This window comes from Nicotiana tomentosiformis, chromosome 6 (assembly GCF_000390325.3).
Source record: "Nicotiana tomentosiformis chromosome 6, ASM39032v3, whole genome shotgun sequence".
In the NCBI taxonomy this organism is placed as follows: domain Eukaryota; kingdom Viridiplantae; phylum Streptophyta; class Magnoliopsida; order Solanales; family Solanaceae; genus Nicotiana; species Nicotiana tomentosiformis.
In genome coordinates this window covers 21,642,158-21,659,334 of record NC_090817.1, presented here as the reverse complement: position 1 = coordinate 21,659,334, position 17,177 = coordinate 21,642,158, and the positions used below count along the sequence as shown (strand labels likewise).

Below are 17,177 nucleotides of genomic sequence, written 5' to 3'. Positions count from 1 at the left end.
GCTCTTCTCGAACTAGGACACCGCTTACCGCTATTTCTGATACTGCCAAGTACAAGCAAAGTTTTTCGTCCGTTTTTGGAGTATGAAGTAGTGGTGGGCTCGAAAGATATCATTTTAATTCCTCTAATGCCTGCTGGCATTTTGGGGTCCAAGCGAAATCGTCCTTCTTTTTGAGTAGAGAGAAAAATTTGTGACTTCGATCTGACGATCTCGAAATGAATCGGCCTAAGGCTGCATTCTTCCCCGTTAGCCTCTGTACGGCTTTCACGGTGTCCACGATGGTGATGTCTTTGATGGCCTTGATTTTATCGGGGTTAAACTCGATCTCCCGATTTGACACCATAAAGCCGAGGAACTTGCCCGAACCAACCCCGAAAGCACATTTCTCGGGGTTAAGCTTCATGTTATATTTCCTTAAAATCTCAAATGTTTCTTGCAAATGGATCAAATGGTCCTCTGCGCGCAGGGACTTAACTAGCATGTCATCAATTTAAACTTTCATTGATTTACCTATTTGTTCCTCGAACATTTTATTTACTAGGCGTTGGAAAGTAGCTCCTGCATTTTTTAGCCTGAAGGGCATCACATTATAACAATATGTTCCATAATTGGTGACAAATAAAGTATTTTCCTGGTCTTCTGGGTTCATCTGGATTTGATTATACCCGGAATAGGCATCGAAAAAAGTAAGGATCTCGTGGCCGGCTGTGGCATCGATCATGCGATCGATGTTAGGAAGCGGAAAGGAATCTTTGGGGCATGCTTTGTTAAAATCCTTATAATCCACATACATTCTAAGTTTGTTCCTTTTTTTAGGCACTACAACTACATTGGCTAACCATTCGGGATATTTCACCTCCTGAATGGACCCTATCTTGAGAAGTTTGGTTACCTCATCCTTTATGAATGTATGCTTTACCTCGGACAGGGGTCTTCTCCTTTGCTTCACCGGTCTAAACCTAGGGTCCAAGCTTAGCTGATGCGTCGTTATGTCCGGTGGGATCCCTGTTATGTCTTAATGGGACCAAGCAAAGCAATCAATGTTATCGATAAGAAATTGAATAAGTTTTTTCCTGAGTTCGGGGGTCAACCCCGTTCCGAGGTATACCTTCTGTTCGGGCCAGTGTTCGATTAGTGTGACTTGCTCCAATTCCTCGATTGTTTATTTGCTAGCGTCAAAATCATCGGGAATTATGAAGGATCGAGGGATCCTTTGATCATCATCTTCTTCGATCTTCTAATTAACTGGTCGGGTTAAAGTCGATGTCTGTGATTGCTATTTGGTATCTCATTCCCCTTTTGAGCCCGATCCCTTTACTGGCAAAGGCGAGGATATTGGATTCGCTTCCTCGACGGCAAATATTTCTATTGCGGCCGGTTTTTCTCCGTACACTGTTTTGTCTCCTCTAGATATTGGGAATTTAAGGACCTGGTGCAGGGTCGAAGGTACAACTCTCATGTTGTGGATCAATGGCCTTCCAAAAAGGGCGTTGTACCTCATATCACCTTCGATTACGTGGAACTTCATTTCCTGGATGGTCCCGACCACGTTTGTTGGTAGAACTATCTCGCCTTTGGTGGTTTCACATGCCATATTGAATCTGTTTAGAACCAGGGTTGTAGGTACGACCTGGTCCTATAGACCGAGCTGTGCTACGACCTTCAATCTAATGATGTTGGCCGAGCTACCTGGATCAATTAACATACACTTAACTTTAGTTTTATTCATAAGTACGGATATTACCAGTGCATCGTTATGAGGTTGTATGACTCATTTTGCATCTTCATCATTGAAGGACAAAGTTCCTATGGGTGTGTAATCCTGAGTTCGAGACCACTTTTCTCTCACAATCGATGTCTTAGTGTGTTTAAGCACTGGCCCCTGAGGGGTATCAGTGCCACTGATGATCATGTGAATGACGTGCTGGGGTTCTTCTTGTTCGTTTTGCTTGCCGAAATACGTGTTTTTAAAATGGTTCTTCGCCCTATTGCTTAAAAATTCTCGAAGGTGACATTTGTTGAATAACCGGGCTACCTCCTCTCTTAGTTGCCTGCAATCTTCCGTTCTGTGGCCATGGGTGCCATGATATTCACACATTTGATTGGGATTCCTCTGGGAAGGATCGGTCTGCATGGTTCGAGACCATTTAGTGTTTTTGATGCGTCCGATAGCCGACACAATGGCAGATGCATCGATGCTGAAGTTGTACTCCGATAACCGAGGCGCTTCCTTGGATCCGGTAGGCCTTTCGAACCTACCTCTGTTCATCAACCCCCGGGATCCTTGACCTCGATCACTTCTTTTGTTATTTTGTCTGGGGTTATGTCTCGATTCACCGATTATGTGGTTTCCGTTATACGGTCGGTATCGATCACTGATCGGACGCTGTTCTCGATTAATATCCCTTCGAGCAGCGGGTTCCGACCCCAACTGATCATCTTCGACCTTAATTTTTGATTAGTACCGATTGTGCACGTCGGCCTACGTGATGGCTCGGTATTCGATCAAGTTATGCTTCAACCTCCGCGAAGCCGTCGAACTTCGTTCGTTCAAACCTTGAGTGAAAGCCTGAATAGCCCAACCGTCTGTGACTGGTGGCAGATCCATTCGTTTCATTTGAAAATGAGATATGAACTTCCTCATCATCTCGTTATCCTTTTGTCTTACCTTGAAGAGGTCTGATTTTCTTGTTGCGACTTTTATGGCACTGGCATGTGCTTTAACAAAAGAATCTGCTAACATGGCGAATGAGTCGATGGTATTTGGTGGTAGGTTGTGATACCAAATCATTGCTCCCTTCGAGAGGGTCTATCCGAATTTTTTTAACAACACAGATTCGATTTCATCGTCTTCTAAATAATCTCCCTTGATGGCACACGTATAAGAAGTGACATGCTCGTTGGGGTCGGTTGTTCCATTATATTTGGGAATTTAGGGGATACAGAATTGTCTGGGGATTTGTTTTGGGGCCGCGCTCGAGGGAAAAGGTTTTTGCACGATTTTTTTGGAATCCAACCCTTTTATTATTGGTGGAGCTCGACCCTGGAATTATATGTTTCTACTTTTTTATCGTTGGCTTCGACTCACTTTGTGAGATCCTCGAGTAATTTAGCAATTTCGGGTGTAGTCCCTGATTCTTGCTCATTTGACCTTACTATGGCTGGCTCCGTTCTGTGGGCGATTTCTCGAGGTGGATTGGGCTCCGGCCTGCTCTGTAGCTGGGTTTGGCTCTGCAACTGAGCTATTGTTGCATGTTGAGCTTGCAACATTTCGAAAATCATACGCAAGCTGACGTTGTTTTCCTCGACGTTATAGGCATCTCGAGTTGCAGACCGAATGCCACCATGAATGTTATTTTCGGGTTCAGAATATAGGTTCGCCTCAATGGCCACATGTGAATTAATATCTATCGGCACTTCGATTTGAGCTTCAACGGCGTTGACAGGTGGTCTTTCGGTACTGAGTGTCAAGTTATTGTTCTCATCTTGAAGACCGGCTTCGTTGTCGATAGGTGAGCCCATTTGATTGATAGTTAGTCGATGCTAATCCGAAATCCAAGATATTTTCGGAAACACGTGCAAAACACAACTGTGTGTTTTTGCAAATTCGTATCAAATAACCACTATTATCCTTAGCCCCACGGTGGGCGCCAAACTGTTTACCCGAAAAACGGATAGAGTTAAATTTGTACGTAGTTCTAAAGATATGTGATATAACTTAATACAAACCGTAAAAATAAAAATATCAAATATGGATTGCAAAAAGTGCAAAGTAAACAAGGTTGTAAAAAAGATGATTTTTAGGACTGAACAGGTTGAATCAATTTATGAAACTTAAAAGAACAACTCTTCGTTATAGGAGAAAGTGGTGCTTGGATTACACTTTGAGCAAAAACTCAGGCCTTACAGAAATAATAACCATCCCCTTTATAGTAGAGGGATTTTACTTTAAATATAATTAAAAATACATAGTGGGAGACCCATGATAAATCAGTTGTTCCATAATTCCTGCCAGGATTGTCTCCTCTAGTGGGATTGCAACGGCTCTTATCTATGAGCTCGATATTGACTCGAGTTTTCGGTCTTGACTTGAGCTCTATTCTGACTCGGATCCTTGCGTTGATTTGGGGTTAGTGTTGGTCGGTCTCTGAATCATAAGCTCGGTAACTTTACTTTGCATCATAGTTCGATTTGGATTCAAGCTTGATAATGATATCGAGCTCGACATTGATCGGTCTCTCGGGCTCGAAGCTTGTTTGTACCATCTTCGGAACCCATCTCGAAGTCTTACTCCGATCCATTACGTTTTGACCTCGATCAATCGTACGAAGGCCGAAATCTATTTCGACCGTATACAATACTGTATAGGTTACTACTTCTGTATTGCTGGCGGCCAATAGGCTATGCGTAGGGTTCAATATCTATTGGGAACATATGTAAATATGGAAAGTATGGAAATTGTATCTTTGTATTCTAGGGTACAGAATATATCACGAATATAACTTACCAAGAATACAATTACAATTTCCATATTTGCCATATTTCCTTCCAATAATTTATCAATATAATTAGGCAATATACGTTGTTATACAAACGGAAAATGCCCATGACTTTTTTAAATGCTCATAGTACAATTATTTTTCTATTTTTTTAATATTGGAATGTTGATATTGATAGTTCCTAACGATGTCATATAACAATACTGATAGATATCTACTTCGTTATTGATAATTTATATACTACTTATCTTTAGATGGTGGATGAATTTATAACTACTTCTACTACTACTACTAAATTAATGATTAATGATTTTAGAACTACTAGTATTAATGTACTTACGTTGTGCGTATTCCTATATCAATTATTGAATATTAAATTTTAAAAATAAACATAAACATTATTTAAAATATATTTGAATCGTAAAATAATATTTAAATGATATAATTTTCTAAAAATAATTAATATTAATCATATTACTGAGCTTAGCAAAAGAAGAAACTTTATGTGACAGAAGTTTTTGAATACCTTATTGTAATTTTAGAAACCTAGATGGACTTGTATTCTACCATTTGATGTCGGAAAGAAGAGGAAATTGTTCAAAGTATCTTCTTCTTTTTTTTTTGATAAGCACAAAGTTGCAAAAAATGTTTCCCACAGCAAAAGTAGACAATTTTCTTCATACTTAGTTTTGAAGGAATGGTGGTTAAATTGAAATTCTGAAATATTAGTTTAGTCCTAAATACTAAAGTACCTTTTTATATTTAGACACGAAAATCTAGAAGACTCAAAGTGGTGTATTTGAAATAAACATCAAAATTCGCATCACATAAGAAGTTAAAAACAAATAAAAGAGAATAAAAAAATTAGATTAATTGTAATTACAAATTTACCAATATAGATACAATTACGAAATGGTTAAAGTTGATCAACATATTATTGATAGATAAATATAGATATAGATAAATATACTTTGGAGCCTAAATTCTCCTTTTGCTTAGCTTTAATTGATTTTAATTATCTAATAATGGCAATGTAGACAATAAAATTTGCGTCAAGAAAATAATCGAGTCCGAAAAATATTGCAACAATCATAATATTTGATTTCAAATAATTTGAGTGTACAATCTCTATGAATCCTCCGATTCTTCTTTTCAATAGTAAATAAATTTAAGGGCATTTGAGCTTGATCTTGAACATGTAGTTATTGCCACAAATGATGATCTTGAATTCAACTAGCACGAACTTTGATTTGAACTCGTACTCCTTGAATCTTGATTTGTTCTTCGTTCTTGAGCTTGAACTTGATTTCTTGAAGCTTGAAACTTGTAGAGAAATTTACGGCGTTTGATTCACGAGCTTTCTCTTGCTTCTTGTTATAACTTTTGGTGTCTTTTCTGGATTACGAAGACCCCTATTTATAGTTGTAGGAAGGAAGAGTTATGACAAGAACAAACTCTTTCCGAGCAATCAAATTGAAGTGTGACAAGGCCGCATTTGATTGGCCAGAACATGTCACTCTTACACGTGGTGCGCTTTCATTGGCCTTTTAATGTGACTTGGCATGCCTTGTCAGTTTGACAAGTGACATGATCTTATTGGCTCTTCCGTTTGACTTGGCGTGCCACGTCATTTCACGTATGGCGTCAAACCGGGCCTCTATAAAGATGATATCTTGAGACTAATTAAATGAGCTCATTATTTGTAGCTCAATTAAGTGGGCTAGCCCAATAGATTCAAACTTAATTATTTAATCCATATATATTATATTTATATAATTAATCTAATTATATTACCCCAATAAGTTTATTTGAACTAATATATATTGAATTTAAAATATAGTCCAAATTATTTTATAGATATAAGGGAATAAAATTTATATGCCTACAGGCAACACACATCAATCAACTATGTTAATTTGAATACCTTCCAGTATTGAATATAAAAATTCCCGCGTAACTGAGCTTGAAAACCTATTTTTCTTGACAAGAAGTCGTAGCTAATGTTTAGCTTTAAAATTCATTTTAATATTTCGTAAAACTAATTATAGCTATGTAAAATATGAGACAAAGACAAAAAGGTCTCCTAAACCTAAAAAAGAAAGGAAAAGTGCTCGATCAATAAGAATTGTTTATAGAAATAATGCGATTTTCTTGTGTCATTAATATTGAAATACATTTTCTATTATATTACATAGTTTAAACAAGAAAAAATTTAATATACAAGATTTAGTTCATTTCGAAATCTCAAATATTAGGAACCGTTCTCTGCATCAAATGGAACATACCTATTTTCTCCACTCCATATAGATGCACTAGCAAAAATCATTACCACCCCTCATCCTGTGCATAAAAATAACTATTGTATTGGTTTGTCTTTGTATCTCTGGCAATTCAATATCAAAGTCCACTGCACTAACATTATGTCTACTGACTAATTGAGCATTATCTCTATATAACATGTTTTCCCAATATTCTATTTGGCATTATCATGTTAATTCAGTCACAAAGGCTAGGCTAAAATTCATGAAATATCACATTAAGGTTTAAAATCTTTTAATAATTTGAGGAATTTAAATTCTTGGAAGTGGTAAAAATTGTATATAACGGATTGTGTCAAAACAACTTGGAAAGAAACAAAAAATATATCTACAATATATTACAAGCATGAACCTCTTTAACTAAAAGTCAAATTACGAAATTACCCTTATTTATGAAAATTTATACGTAATTACCCTTCACTTAATTTTCTTTTTTTAAAAAACAAAAAACCCTACACGTGCCTCTCTCAACATCGCACCTCTCTTCGGCAACGACGTTTCTAATCATCTTCTCCACTCCAACAGTTGCATTGGTTCATTTGGTTCTCTTTAAAAAGTCAAAATCCCATGACAACTTTCTCTCAATCTTTGTTTTTCTCAATTAAAGCAACAGGTGTGGAATCTGAACTCTATTTCACCAAATTCTTATCTTTTTCAATCAGTCTTTTCCTAATCTCCTTCTTTATCAGATTTTTGGCGCTATTACTATTCCATCTTCCCATCAGTGGCGGAACCACATGCACCAAAGGGGTGTCAACCGACACTCTTTCGTCGGAAAATTATACTGTATAGTTTGGTAATATTTTTAAATATATATATATATACTATATAATAACACCCCTTAACTTTTTGGTAAGTTTGTTTCTTTATATTTTGACTCTATTTAATGAAAATGCTAGCTCCGCCACTGGTTCCCAACCCTAAATCCTAGCCCATATTTATCTCTAGCAAAGTCAAGTTGTAACTTTCTTGGTTTTCGTTTATTTTATTAAAATTTTACCTTAATTGGTTTCTGAATCGTTGTTTATTGATATATTCTCTGAAATTGTTAGAATTTGGAGATGACTTTTAAAGTGTCAATTTTCACGGCTTGATTAGAGTTTACTTGAAATTGCATTTTTCTGCCTTAATTTTTTAAGTTTCTCTGTAGCCTTTGTTTACTGTTATTGCTTAAATATGTAAATATAAATACTTCATACACTCCATAATCCCATCTTTTAATCATGATTTAAATGGTTAGCATGGTAAACTGAATCATGAAAACACAGTTTATGGTCTAACGGAAAAGAAGACAAAAAAACTATATAAGGAAAGGAGGAAAGACATTGAGGAATAGTCAATAGTAATAGGTTTTAGACTAATGAAAGTTGCAAAAAATACTAGAGCATTCTGTCATGAATATCCTTACTTTTGGTCTGTGTCCGAAGGAAATCCTGCACCTTAGTTCCTACACTATCTTTGTACAATGTATCACTATTAAGTTATTTTGCAACGGTTATATCAGTAGTATTTATCTCAATTTTCCCTATACTCTTGGCTGTGATGTATGTAAAAATGCATATACATTAAAATATTAACTTAATGTTATGGAGAATCTCTATGCGACCATGTTATCAGGGGCGTATGTAGCCCTATAATACGGGGTTCAATTGAACCCATAACTTTCGACACGGAATACAAATGTATATGCAAAAAAGCACTAAAATCGTAATAAATTATAGATATGAACTCATAACTTTAAGAATATAATGAGTTTATTAGTAAGAACCTTAAATGTTGAACCCATAGAGTTTCAATCCTGGATCCCCCTCTGCATGTTATGCAGAAAATTTGTTCCCTTTAAATTAAAGCATAACAACGACAAAACAAGTGTTGACGATGGTTTGTTTGACAATGTATGGAAATACTTGTGAAATTTTATCCTTATAAGAAAATTTACTGCCTATAACTTTGAATCTGTTTGTAAATCATTTTTACACACCCGTGTTTGCAAGTATCTTAGTTAAATTTAATACTTCTATAAAACTACTATTAAATTACTCTTTTGTTTTATAAATCTTCTCATCCATGCTTCACAAAAAGTGTCTGAATCAAAGTATGTTATATTCTTGCTTAGTTCTACCCACTTCTATATGTGTAGATATAACTTTTGTCAAGAAGCTTAATTAATTCAATAAGCTATTTTTAATTAAAGGCGTCACACTTCTGTTGTATGCTCATGGTATTATAATAGTCCTCTTCTTAATATTTTGCAAACTGGTAGTTAGATTTAGGCACCTATTGTATAACTCAAGCTATTTTGAGTTCACTTGATATTTTTCCTAAACAATACTTTATATCGCTCCCTCCAATATTAATAAGTTTAGTACTCCTTTAACTGGTGCCCAGGATTGTTCGCTCAAACAATTGGTAATACTTCATTTTTTTGTTATTAGAGTTATTCCAATATTTTCACTAAATTAATCAAAGCTACTGTCATCATAAATTATTCCTGTTTTACCCTTCTTTTTAATATTTTGCAAGCAGGCAGTTAGATTAAGGGACCTATTGTCTACTCAAGCTATATTGAACCCACTTGATGTTTTCCTAAATAATAGTTTACATCGCTTGCTCCAATATTAATTAGTTTAGTACTCTTCTAACGAGTCTCCAAGATTGCTCGCTCAAACATTTGGTAATACTTCACTTCTTAATTACTACAGTTATTCCAATGTATTCACTACATTATAAAAGCTACCAACAACACAAATTGTTCTTACTTTTACAAATATTTTAAGCTATTGTCTATTTGAAATGACAAAACAAAACATAATAGAAACTACAAAACCTATTACTATTATTATTTTCCTTCAACAATCTAACCATCTCAGGTTCAGAGCAAATGGCAACTAAAACAGAATTAACAAAACAATATGTATTAACAAGGTACCAAAATATTCATCCGATTAGATTATGAAAGTCTTAGTAATCCGAATGAGTACAGTAATACCATACAAAACCCCAAGGCACAAAGGTATTTTTAGAATTCTTATATTTGTTGATGAAGAGGTAATACCATTTTACTTTATACTACTAATTTATATATTTTTTTAGACATAAAATATTGGTTACATCTTTAATAGGGGACAAAAATCCAAGTAACACTTCAATAAGCATGTAGAAAAGTGGAAGGACTTCTTTAAACCAAAGAAGAGCTCTACTAATAATTAATACTTTTTAGTTGATCTATAATCAATTTTCTACTTGCTAAGATGGCCCATTCTGTTATGAACGACACATAAATGACATTTTAATGTAGTGATGGAAATACTTATCTTATCAAGCATTCCTCTACTTTACCATCATTGTTGTGTTTGACAACTATTTGTTCCGAAGAATTATCAAATTAACCTTTACTGTTGCTCTTCTCCATTACTAACACGAAGTAAGAAATTACTGAAATTTGGATCTTCTCTTGCTCTCACATTCGTTATAAAATGTATTTTTTCATTAAATGCCACAAATATGATTTTACTAAACTTGCATTAACCGTCTCTGCTCTTGTAGATTTTGGAACAGCGGGAAATACTTGTTGGGATTCCTATTTTAGTAAGTAGAAATGAATTTGTAGATCACTTAAATAAAATGTTGATAGTCAAATTTTCGGTGAAAGCAACACATTTATTAGTTTTGATTTTGTAGAAGATGAAACCAACAACTCATGTCAAGAAGAATACCTGAAAACTTTAACACCAAATAGTCTTCCTCCACATAGATACATCGTCAAACCCATTATATTATTGAAGTTTCTCTTATTTTCTTTCTTTCTCTCTCTCTCTCTCTCTCTCTCTCTCTCTCTCTCTCTCTCTCTCTCTCTCTCTCTCTCTCTCTCTCTCTCTACTCTCCTTCTCTGTTTTTTCCAATATATATATATATATATATATATATAAAATATACTTTTGTCCTTACAAATACCAATAAAATTTCACATATTTATATTTCCTTGAATAGGTTGGTTTTGACATAAAATGCGTCCATCATGCTACTTAAAAGATTGGTCCCTTCAAATGGCTTGTGCAATGATACAAGGATGATCTGCAGAGAATTGGATGACAACGAAATTACAATGGGTCAATCTACTAAGCAGCATGTGTTTATTTCAAGAATTCAACTTATTTCCCCCCCCCCGAAAATGAAGGATATCCTTTCAAATTCGTGCACAAATAATTCCCTATACTCTTATATTTTGCAATGACAATAAATAAAGCTCAAGGTCAGACAATATTCAATGTTGGATTATTTCTACCATAACATGTTTTCTCACATGGACAACTTTACATTGCATTTTTAAGAGGGATATCAATGTCGACACGAGTCTTGGTTATAACATACCAAGTAAAACGGATGGAAGGAACATATACGAGGAATATCGTCTATAAGGAAGTATTAGGTGGGATACACTTAATTATAATTTTTTAACCTTAAATTCATAAAATAAGTATGCAAATCACATGTATCTAATTACACTTTTATTGTTTATCTTTGTAGGTTCGAACGAATAATTCAATTGACGACGTCCCCCAATGACCACTCACAAAAATTTATACCATATTCTTTCATGTAGTACTTAATAAAAACTTTATTTTAATAATTTTAATATTATTTTACAATAACGTGTACTGATTAACGAACTCGATACACACGTGCAACGCACGTACCGAGAAACTAGTAAATTGAAATGAAGGGAGTAAAAGAAACAATAAAAATCAGTACTAACTTAATTGGTGGAACTTCATATTTAATCTAAAAGAAGAATTCCCATTCTGGGCTCAGGATTTGCAGAAGCAGAATGCGATGATATGTTTTTGTTTGTGCTAAAAGTTTTTCGTTCTTTCAATTTCGTACTCAGCCAAATTACTGCTGTATAATGTGAAACAAATGGAGGAATTAAGAAGGCGAAAATCGATGGATAATTATATATATATATTCCTTGGAAGACTAAAAATCTTTTAAAACGGAGACATAAAATATCATACTAATGCATCTGTTGAAGACAAGATCCACTCAAGAAAAAATTATCATTTATATTTCTTAATACATTTTGAATCATAGAGAGGTCTAGCTAGGCTCCTGAACCATCCAACCGTATAGTAGTTATTTCAGGGACCAAATATTCTCCACAAGATTTAGCAAAACACCAATCCAACTCATACGTCGTACTCGTTCACAAATTCCATGTATATCAACTTTTCTCCAATCTTTCTTTGCAATGTCGTATAAGAACATGTGCAAAATCGTACTACTGTGTGGAATCAATACAATCTCTCCCTTAGAGTTGGTGTTAAATAAAGGCAAATATTTTGTGTTTATTAACTATAATGGTAGCGCAATTATATGTTTCACCCATGTCTTAGTTTTACCAGTACCATTGAGAACATGCAAACTAACGTAGCCATCGCCTCTAATATTTTTGAGATCTAGAAGTGCAACTTGTCCCTTCATTTCCACTATCTTTGAATTTTTTGCCAATATCCCATCAGGTAACAAGATCATTCTAATCAACTTTTCTTCTTCAACACTGAATGCAGCTATATTGTAAGGCTTTGAAAGCCTATTTACACAATAAATGACTCCGCCGATATAAACAAAATTGTATATAGGGAAAATGTTGGCGCAGTCAGGAATCTCCCTCCATATTTTGTCCACCCCGATAGTGTAAATCCAGTATCTCACTTCACATGAATTTCGACCCCCTAGTATCCAGTGTGCCTTGATTACTTTATATTTTTTGGTGGTGGGATCAAATCCCAGGGAGCAACAACCGATTAAAGGTTGTTGACAATTAGGAAGAAAGATATGTTCTCGTGTAAAAGGATTAAGAACAGCAACATCTCCATAAAAGTTCCATAGACAAACTAAGCCATTGGTCGATACCAGAGAGTGAAGCTTACTGAAACATGACTGATTCAAGTACTGAATGACACCTTCGCAAGCAGTCAAAGATGAGCAACTTACATGAAATTGAGCAGAGGAAAACTTTTGATATGCTTCAATAAATAAGGGTTCTGAGGGAGCAAAAGGATTTCGAAACGCACCTAAACCGTATTAAAGACTTGGCAGAAACCTCTTTTAGAATTTCAAAGATAATCTCGTGAGGAATACATAAATTACCAATGGCAACAATCTTCTTTTTCTCCATGTATACTTGGTTTTGGAAGGCGATCAAGGTATTATATATATATATGTCAAAAGTGATAGTATAATTAAGGTGTTTGAGTTGGAGTCAGGGTTTGTATATTTGTTTTTTGCTGGCGGCCAACAAGCTATGTACGTAGGGTTCAATATCTATTGGAAAAAGATTGTGAAGACGGAAAATACGGAAATTGTACTATCACTTTTATGTCCTATCACAAATATAACCTACCAAGAATACAGGTACACTTCTACGAAAACTACTCTCCTCTATATAACATGCATGTTTTCCGAATGGTCTATTTGGCAGTATCGTGTTAATTCAGTCATAAAGACAAGGCAAAAATTCTTGAAATATCACATTAAAGTTTTACAAAACTTTTAATAGTTTATGGAATTTAAATTCTTGATAGTGGTAAAAATTGCATAAAATGGATTGTGTCAGACAATTTGGCATATCTATAGGGTAAAATAAGATCTGACACGTGATCATCTAAAGGAAGGATACGTGGAACCCAAAATTGAGATAGTCACCGAACGCAGCTATTCCGCTTGTCACCGGAAAGAATAACGATCATAAAGGTGTATTAAATGCTCTGTGCCCGTGTCACGACCCGAAATTCCCACCTTCGGACCGTGATGGAGCCTAACATTTCACTTGCTAGGCAAGCCAACGTTAGAATAATATTATCTATTTTTAAAATAATGTTTAAATTTATTAATAATCAAAGAACAAATGCGTAAGTAAAGTCTGAAATGTAGTGAATAATCCATAAAAATAACGGTGTCTAAATAACATCCCATAATTTGTGTCACAAGTGCACGAGCTTCTAGAATAATACAAATAAAGGTCTGAATAAAATAAAGCTGTCTGGAAATAAACACACAGCTAAAGTAAAATAGACGGGGACTTCAGAACTGCGGACGCCATGCAGTTATACCTCAAGTCTCCTCCGAGTAGTTGAAATCCGAGCAAGTCTATGGCACGTCGCTGGGACCAACTCCGAAATCTGCACAAGAAGTGTAGAGTGTAGTATCAATACAACCGACCCCATGTACTGGTAAGTGTTGAGCCTAACCTCGACAAAGTAGTGACGAGGCTAAGGCGGGTCACTTACATTACCTGTACGCAATATTAGTAACAACAACAATAATAGAAATAAATCAGGTAACTCATTTATAATAATTGAAGCCAACTCAGCAGTCATAACCAATTATCATTTTCATCAATTCTGTTGCAGCGTGCAACCCGTTCTCACAATATATTCACATTCAATTATGTTGCAGCGTGCAACCCGCTCTCACAATATATTCACATTCAGTTCTGTTGCGGCATGCAACCCGCTCCTCCAATATATTCATTTTAATCAAGTCTGTTGCGGCGTGCAACTCGATCCCCCAATATATATATATATATATATATATGTCGATATATATATATATGTCGACTTTTAAATAAGTTTGTTGCGGCGTGCAACCCGATCCTCCAATATATTCATTATAATCAATCATGTTGCGGCGTGTAACCCGCTCCTCTAACATATTCATTTACCAATTCTTATAGAAGAAATTTCTTCAATAAATGCAACAATTAATATAAAATTATAAGACAAAAAATATATAATAATTATGATTTAATTATGAAACAAACAAAGGCAAATAGCAAATTATTATGGAAATTAAAGAGAAAATATGCAGTTTAATATTTAATATGCTAAATGTCAAATAACAATTAGGGCACATAATTCAAATAGCATGTAACAATTAATACAGAAATTCAAAAATTAATATTTGATAAAGCATAGGAGAGAAACAATTATTATAATAATTAATTCATGATTTAAAATAATTTATGATTTTTCCAATAAGCAGGCAAACAATTGATTTGACGACGTATAGACACTCTGTGATGACCCAAAATGTCATCTTTAAATTTAATAATTAATTTTGTATTCTAAGACCTCAAAAAGTACTATTTATCATTTCTCGACTTGCGTGCGCAGCCCGTAAAATTTTTCGAAAAGTTTTCAGGTGAAAAATGAATTAAAATGTGAATTAGAGCTTTAAAACTCAACTGAGTTGACTTTGGTCAATATTTTTAACAAACGGACTTGGATCAGTATTTTGACAGTTCTGGTAGGTCCGTATCGTGATTTGGGACTTAGGCGTATGCCCGGAATCAAATTCCGAGGTCCCTAGCCCGAGATATGGAATTTTGATAAAAAATTAAAAGTTTAAGTTCAAATAGTGATCGGATATCAAATTATGTGCAAACGACCCCGGAATAGAATTTTGATAATTCTAACAGTTCCGTATTATATTTTGGACTTAGGAGCATGATCGGAATTTTATTTGGAAGTCCGTAGTGGAATTAAGCTTGAAATGCCAAACGTTGAATTTTTGGGAAGTTTGATCGGGGGGTTGACTTTTTGATATCGAGGTCGGAATCCGATTCTGGAAATTGAAATAGGTCTGTTATGTCATTTATGACTTGTGTGCAAAACTTGAAGTCATTCCGAATTGATTTGATGTGTTTCGGTACAAGATATAGAATTTGAAAGTTCAAAGTTCATAGATTTTGATTTGAGGTGCGATTCATCGTTTTGATGTTGTTTGATATGGTTTGAAGCCTTGACTAAGTTCGTATTGTATTTTGGGATATGTTGGAATAATTGGTTAAGGTCCCGAGGGTCTCGGGTGGATTTCGGAAGGTAAACGGAATGGATTTCGGACAAAGAGGGTTGCTGGAAATTTGCAGAAATTTCGCCAGAAATTTGTAGAAATTTTGCCAGAAATTTCTGGTGCGTGGAGCCAACTTTGAAAGCTTATATATCGCAATTCTTAAGGAATCGGAAACCTTACAAAACATGAAAGTTGTAGTCGTTTAATTCTAGTTTCTATAAAGTTAAATCATTCATTATTTGGACATTTGTACAGAAAGTTATGATGGATTGAATGAAGGCTGATAGAGCAGTTTCGCCAAAAATTCTAATGCGTGGAGCCGACTTTGGAAGCTTATATCTCGCAATTCATAAGGAATCGGTAAATTTGTAAAACACGAAAGTTGTAGTCATTTAATTCTAGTTTTCAGAAAGTTAAACCATTCATCATTTGGACATTTGTACATAACGTTATGATCGATTGAAGGAAAGCTGGTAGAGCAGTTTCTGGTAGACTTTTAGTGACGGAAAATAGACTTTTAGTGACGGATGGGCAGAAACTTAAGGACCAAAAATGGTCACTTCCTTCATTTCGTTTTGGAGTTTTGGAGCACGGTTCTTGGGCGATTTTTGGGTGATTTTTACGGGAAAATATTGGGGTAAGTGTTCCTTATCCTATATTGTTTATATTTCATGATTCCATACTCATTTACATCATAAATACGTGAATATATGGAAGAAAAATCAAGATTTTTGCAAAATCTTCCAAAAATAAAAAATTAAGATTTGGAGGTCGAGTTGTTATCGGAATTTGATAAAATTGGTATGGGTGGACTCGTAATTGAATGGATTGTCGGATTTTGTAAGTTTCGCCGGATTCCGAGATGTGGGCCCCACGGGCAAATTTTGAGCTAATTTCGGATTTTATTAAAAAATATAATATTTTCTTATGAAATTGATTACTATAATTTTTATTGACTGTATCAAATTAATTATGACTAGATACGAATCGATCGGAGTCGAAAAATTGAGGAAAAAGCATAATACTTGGTTAAATTGGAGCAAGTCGAGGTAAGTGACTTGTCTAACCCTGTGTGGGGGAAAATTCCCCTAGGATTGATAATTGTAATATGTGAAAAGTCATGTACACGAGGTGACGAGTGTGTACACGGGCTAAATGTGAAAGATTATGTTTTAAATTGTGTAGATCACTGTTGCGCATTAATAAAATTATTTCATTTTATTATATTCTTTATTATTGATTTAATGTTTATATTTTTAAATTTGCTTGACCATTTTCTGCTATTTATTTTATCTGTTTAGTTAAAACTTGGTTTCTTTTATTCTGTGCATTATTTGAAGGTTGATTTTTTTAAATTAAATATTATTAATATGAAGTATTTGACATTTTTAAACTTGATATTGAAGCAACGTATTAAAGATTTTGAAATATTATTTTCCTGAATTATTTACTCTTGAATATTTTTGTAAGATTTTCGTACTCATTGTGATGGAGCAATGAGCTCTTT

The 17,177-nt window shown here is 34.7% G+C and overlaps 1 protein-coding gene across 1 annotated transcript; it reads right to left on the bottom strand.

Moving 5' to 3' along the window:
• Positions 1-12,169: 12,169 nt before the first annotated feature.
• Positions 12,170-12,995, bottom strand: LOC104102966 (F-box protein At3g47030-like). The gene is made up of 2 exons (XM_009610825.1): positions 12,968-12,995; positions 12,170-12,780 (listed from the first exon to the last, which is right to left on the bottom strand). Exons 1-2 carry the CDS (start codon positions 12,993-12,995, stop codon positions 12,170-12,172), a joined length of 639 nt encoding a protein of 212 aa, XP_009609120.1.
• Positions 12,996-17,177: the final 4,182 nt, after the last annotated feature.

Bases quoted from the DNA above. Each gene is read 5' to 3' on its own strand.
- LOC104102966 (XM_009610825.1), bottom strand. From the start codon at position 12,995: ATGGAGAAAAAGAAGATTGTTGCCATTG. The intron at 12,781-12,967 runs GTAATTTATGTA...CTGCTTGCGAAG, and splicing joins AAAGAAGATTGTTGCCATTG to GTGTCATTCAGTACTTGAAT.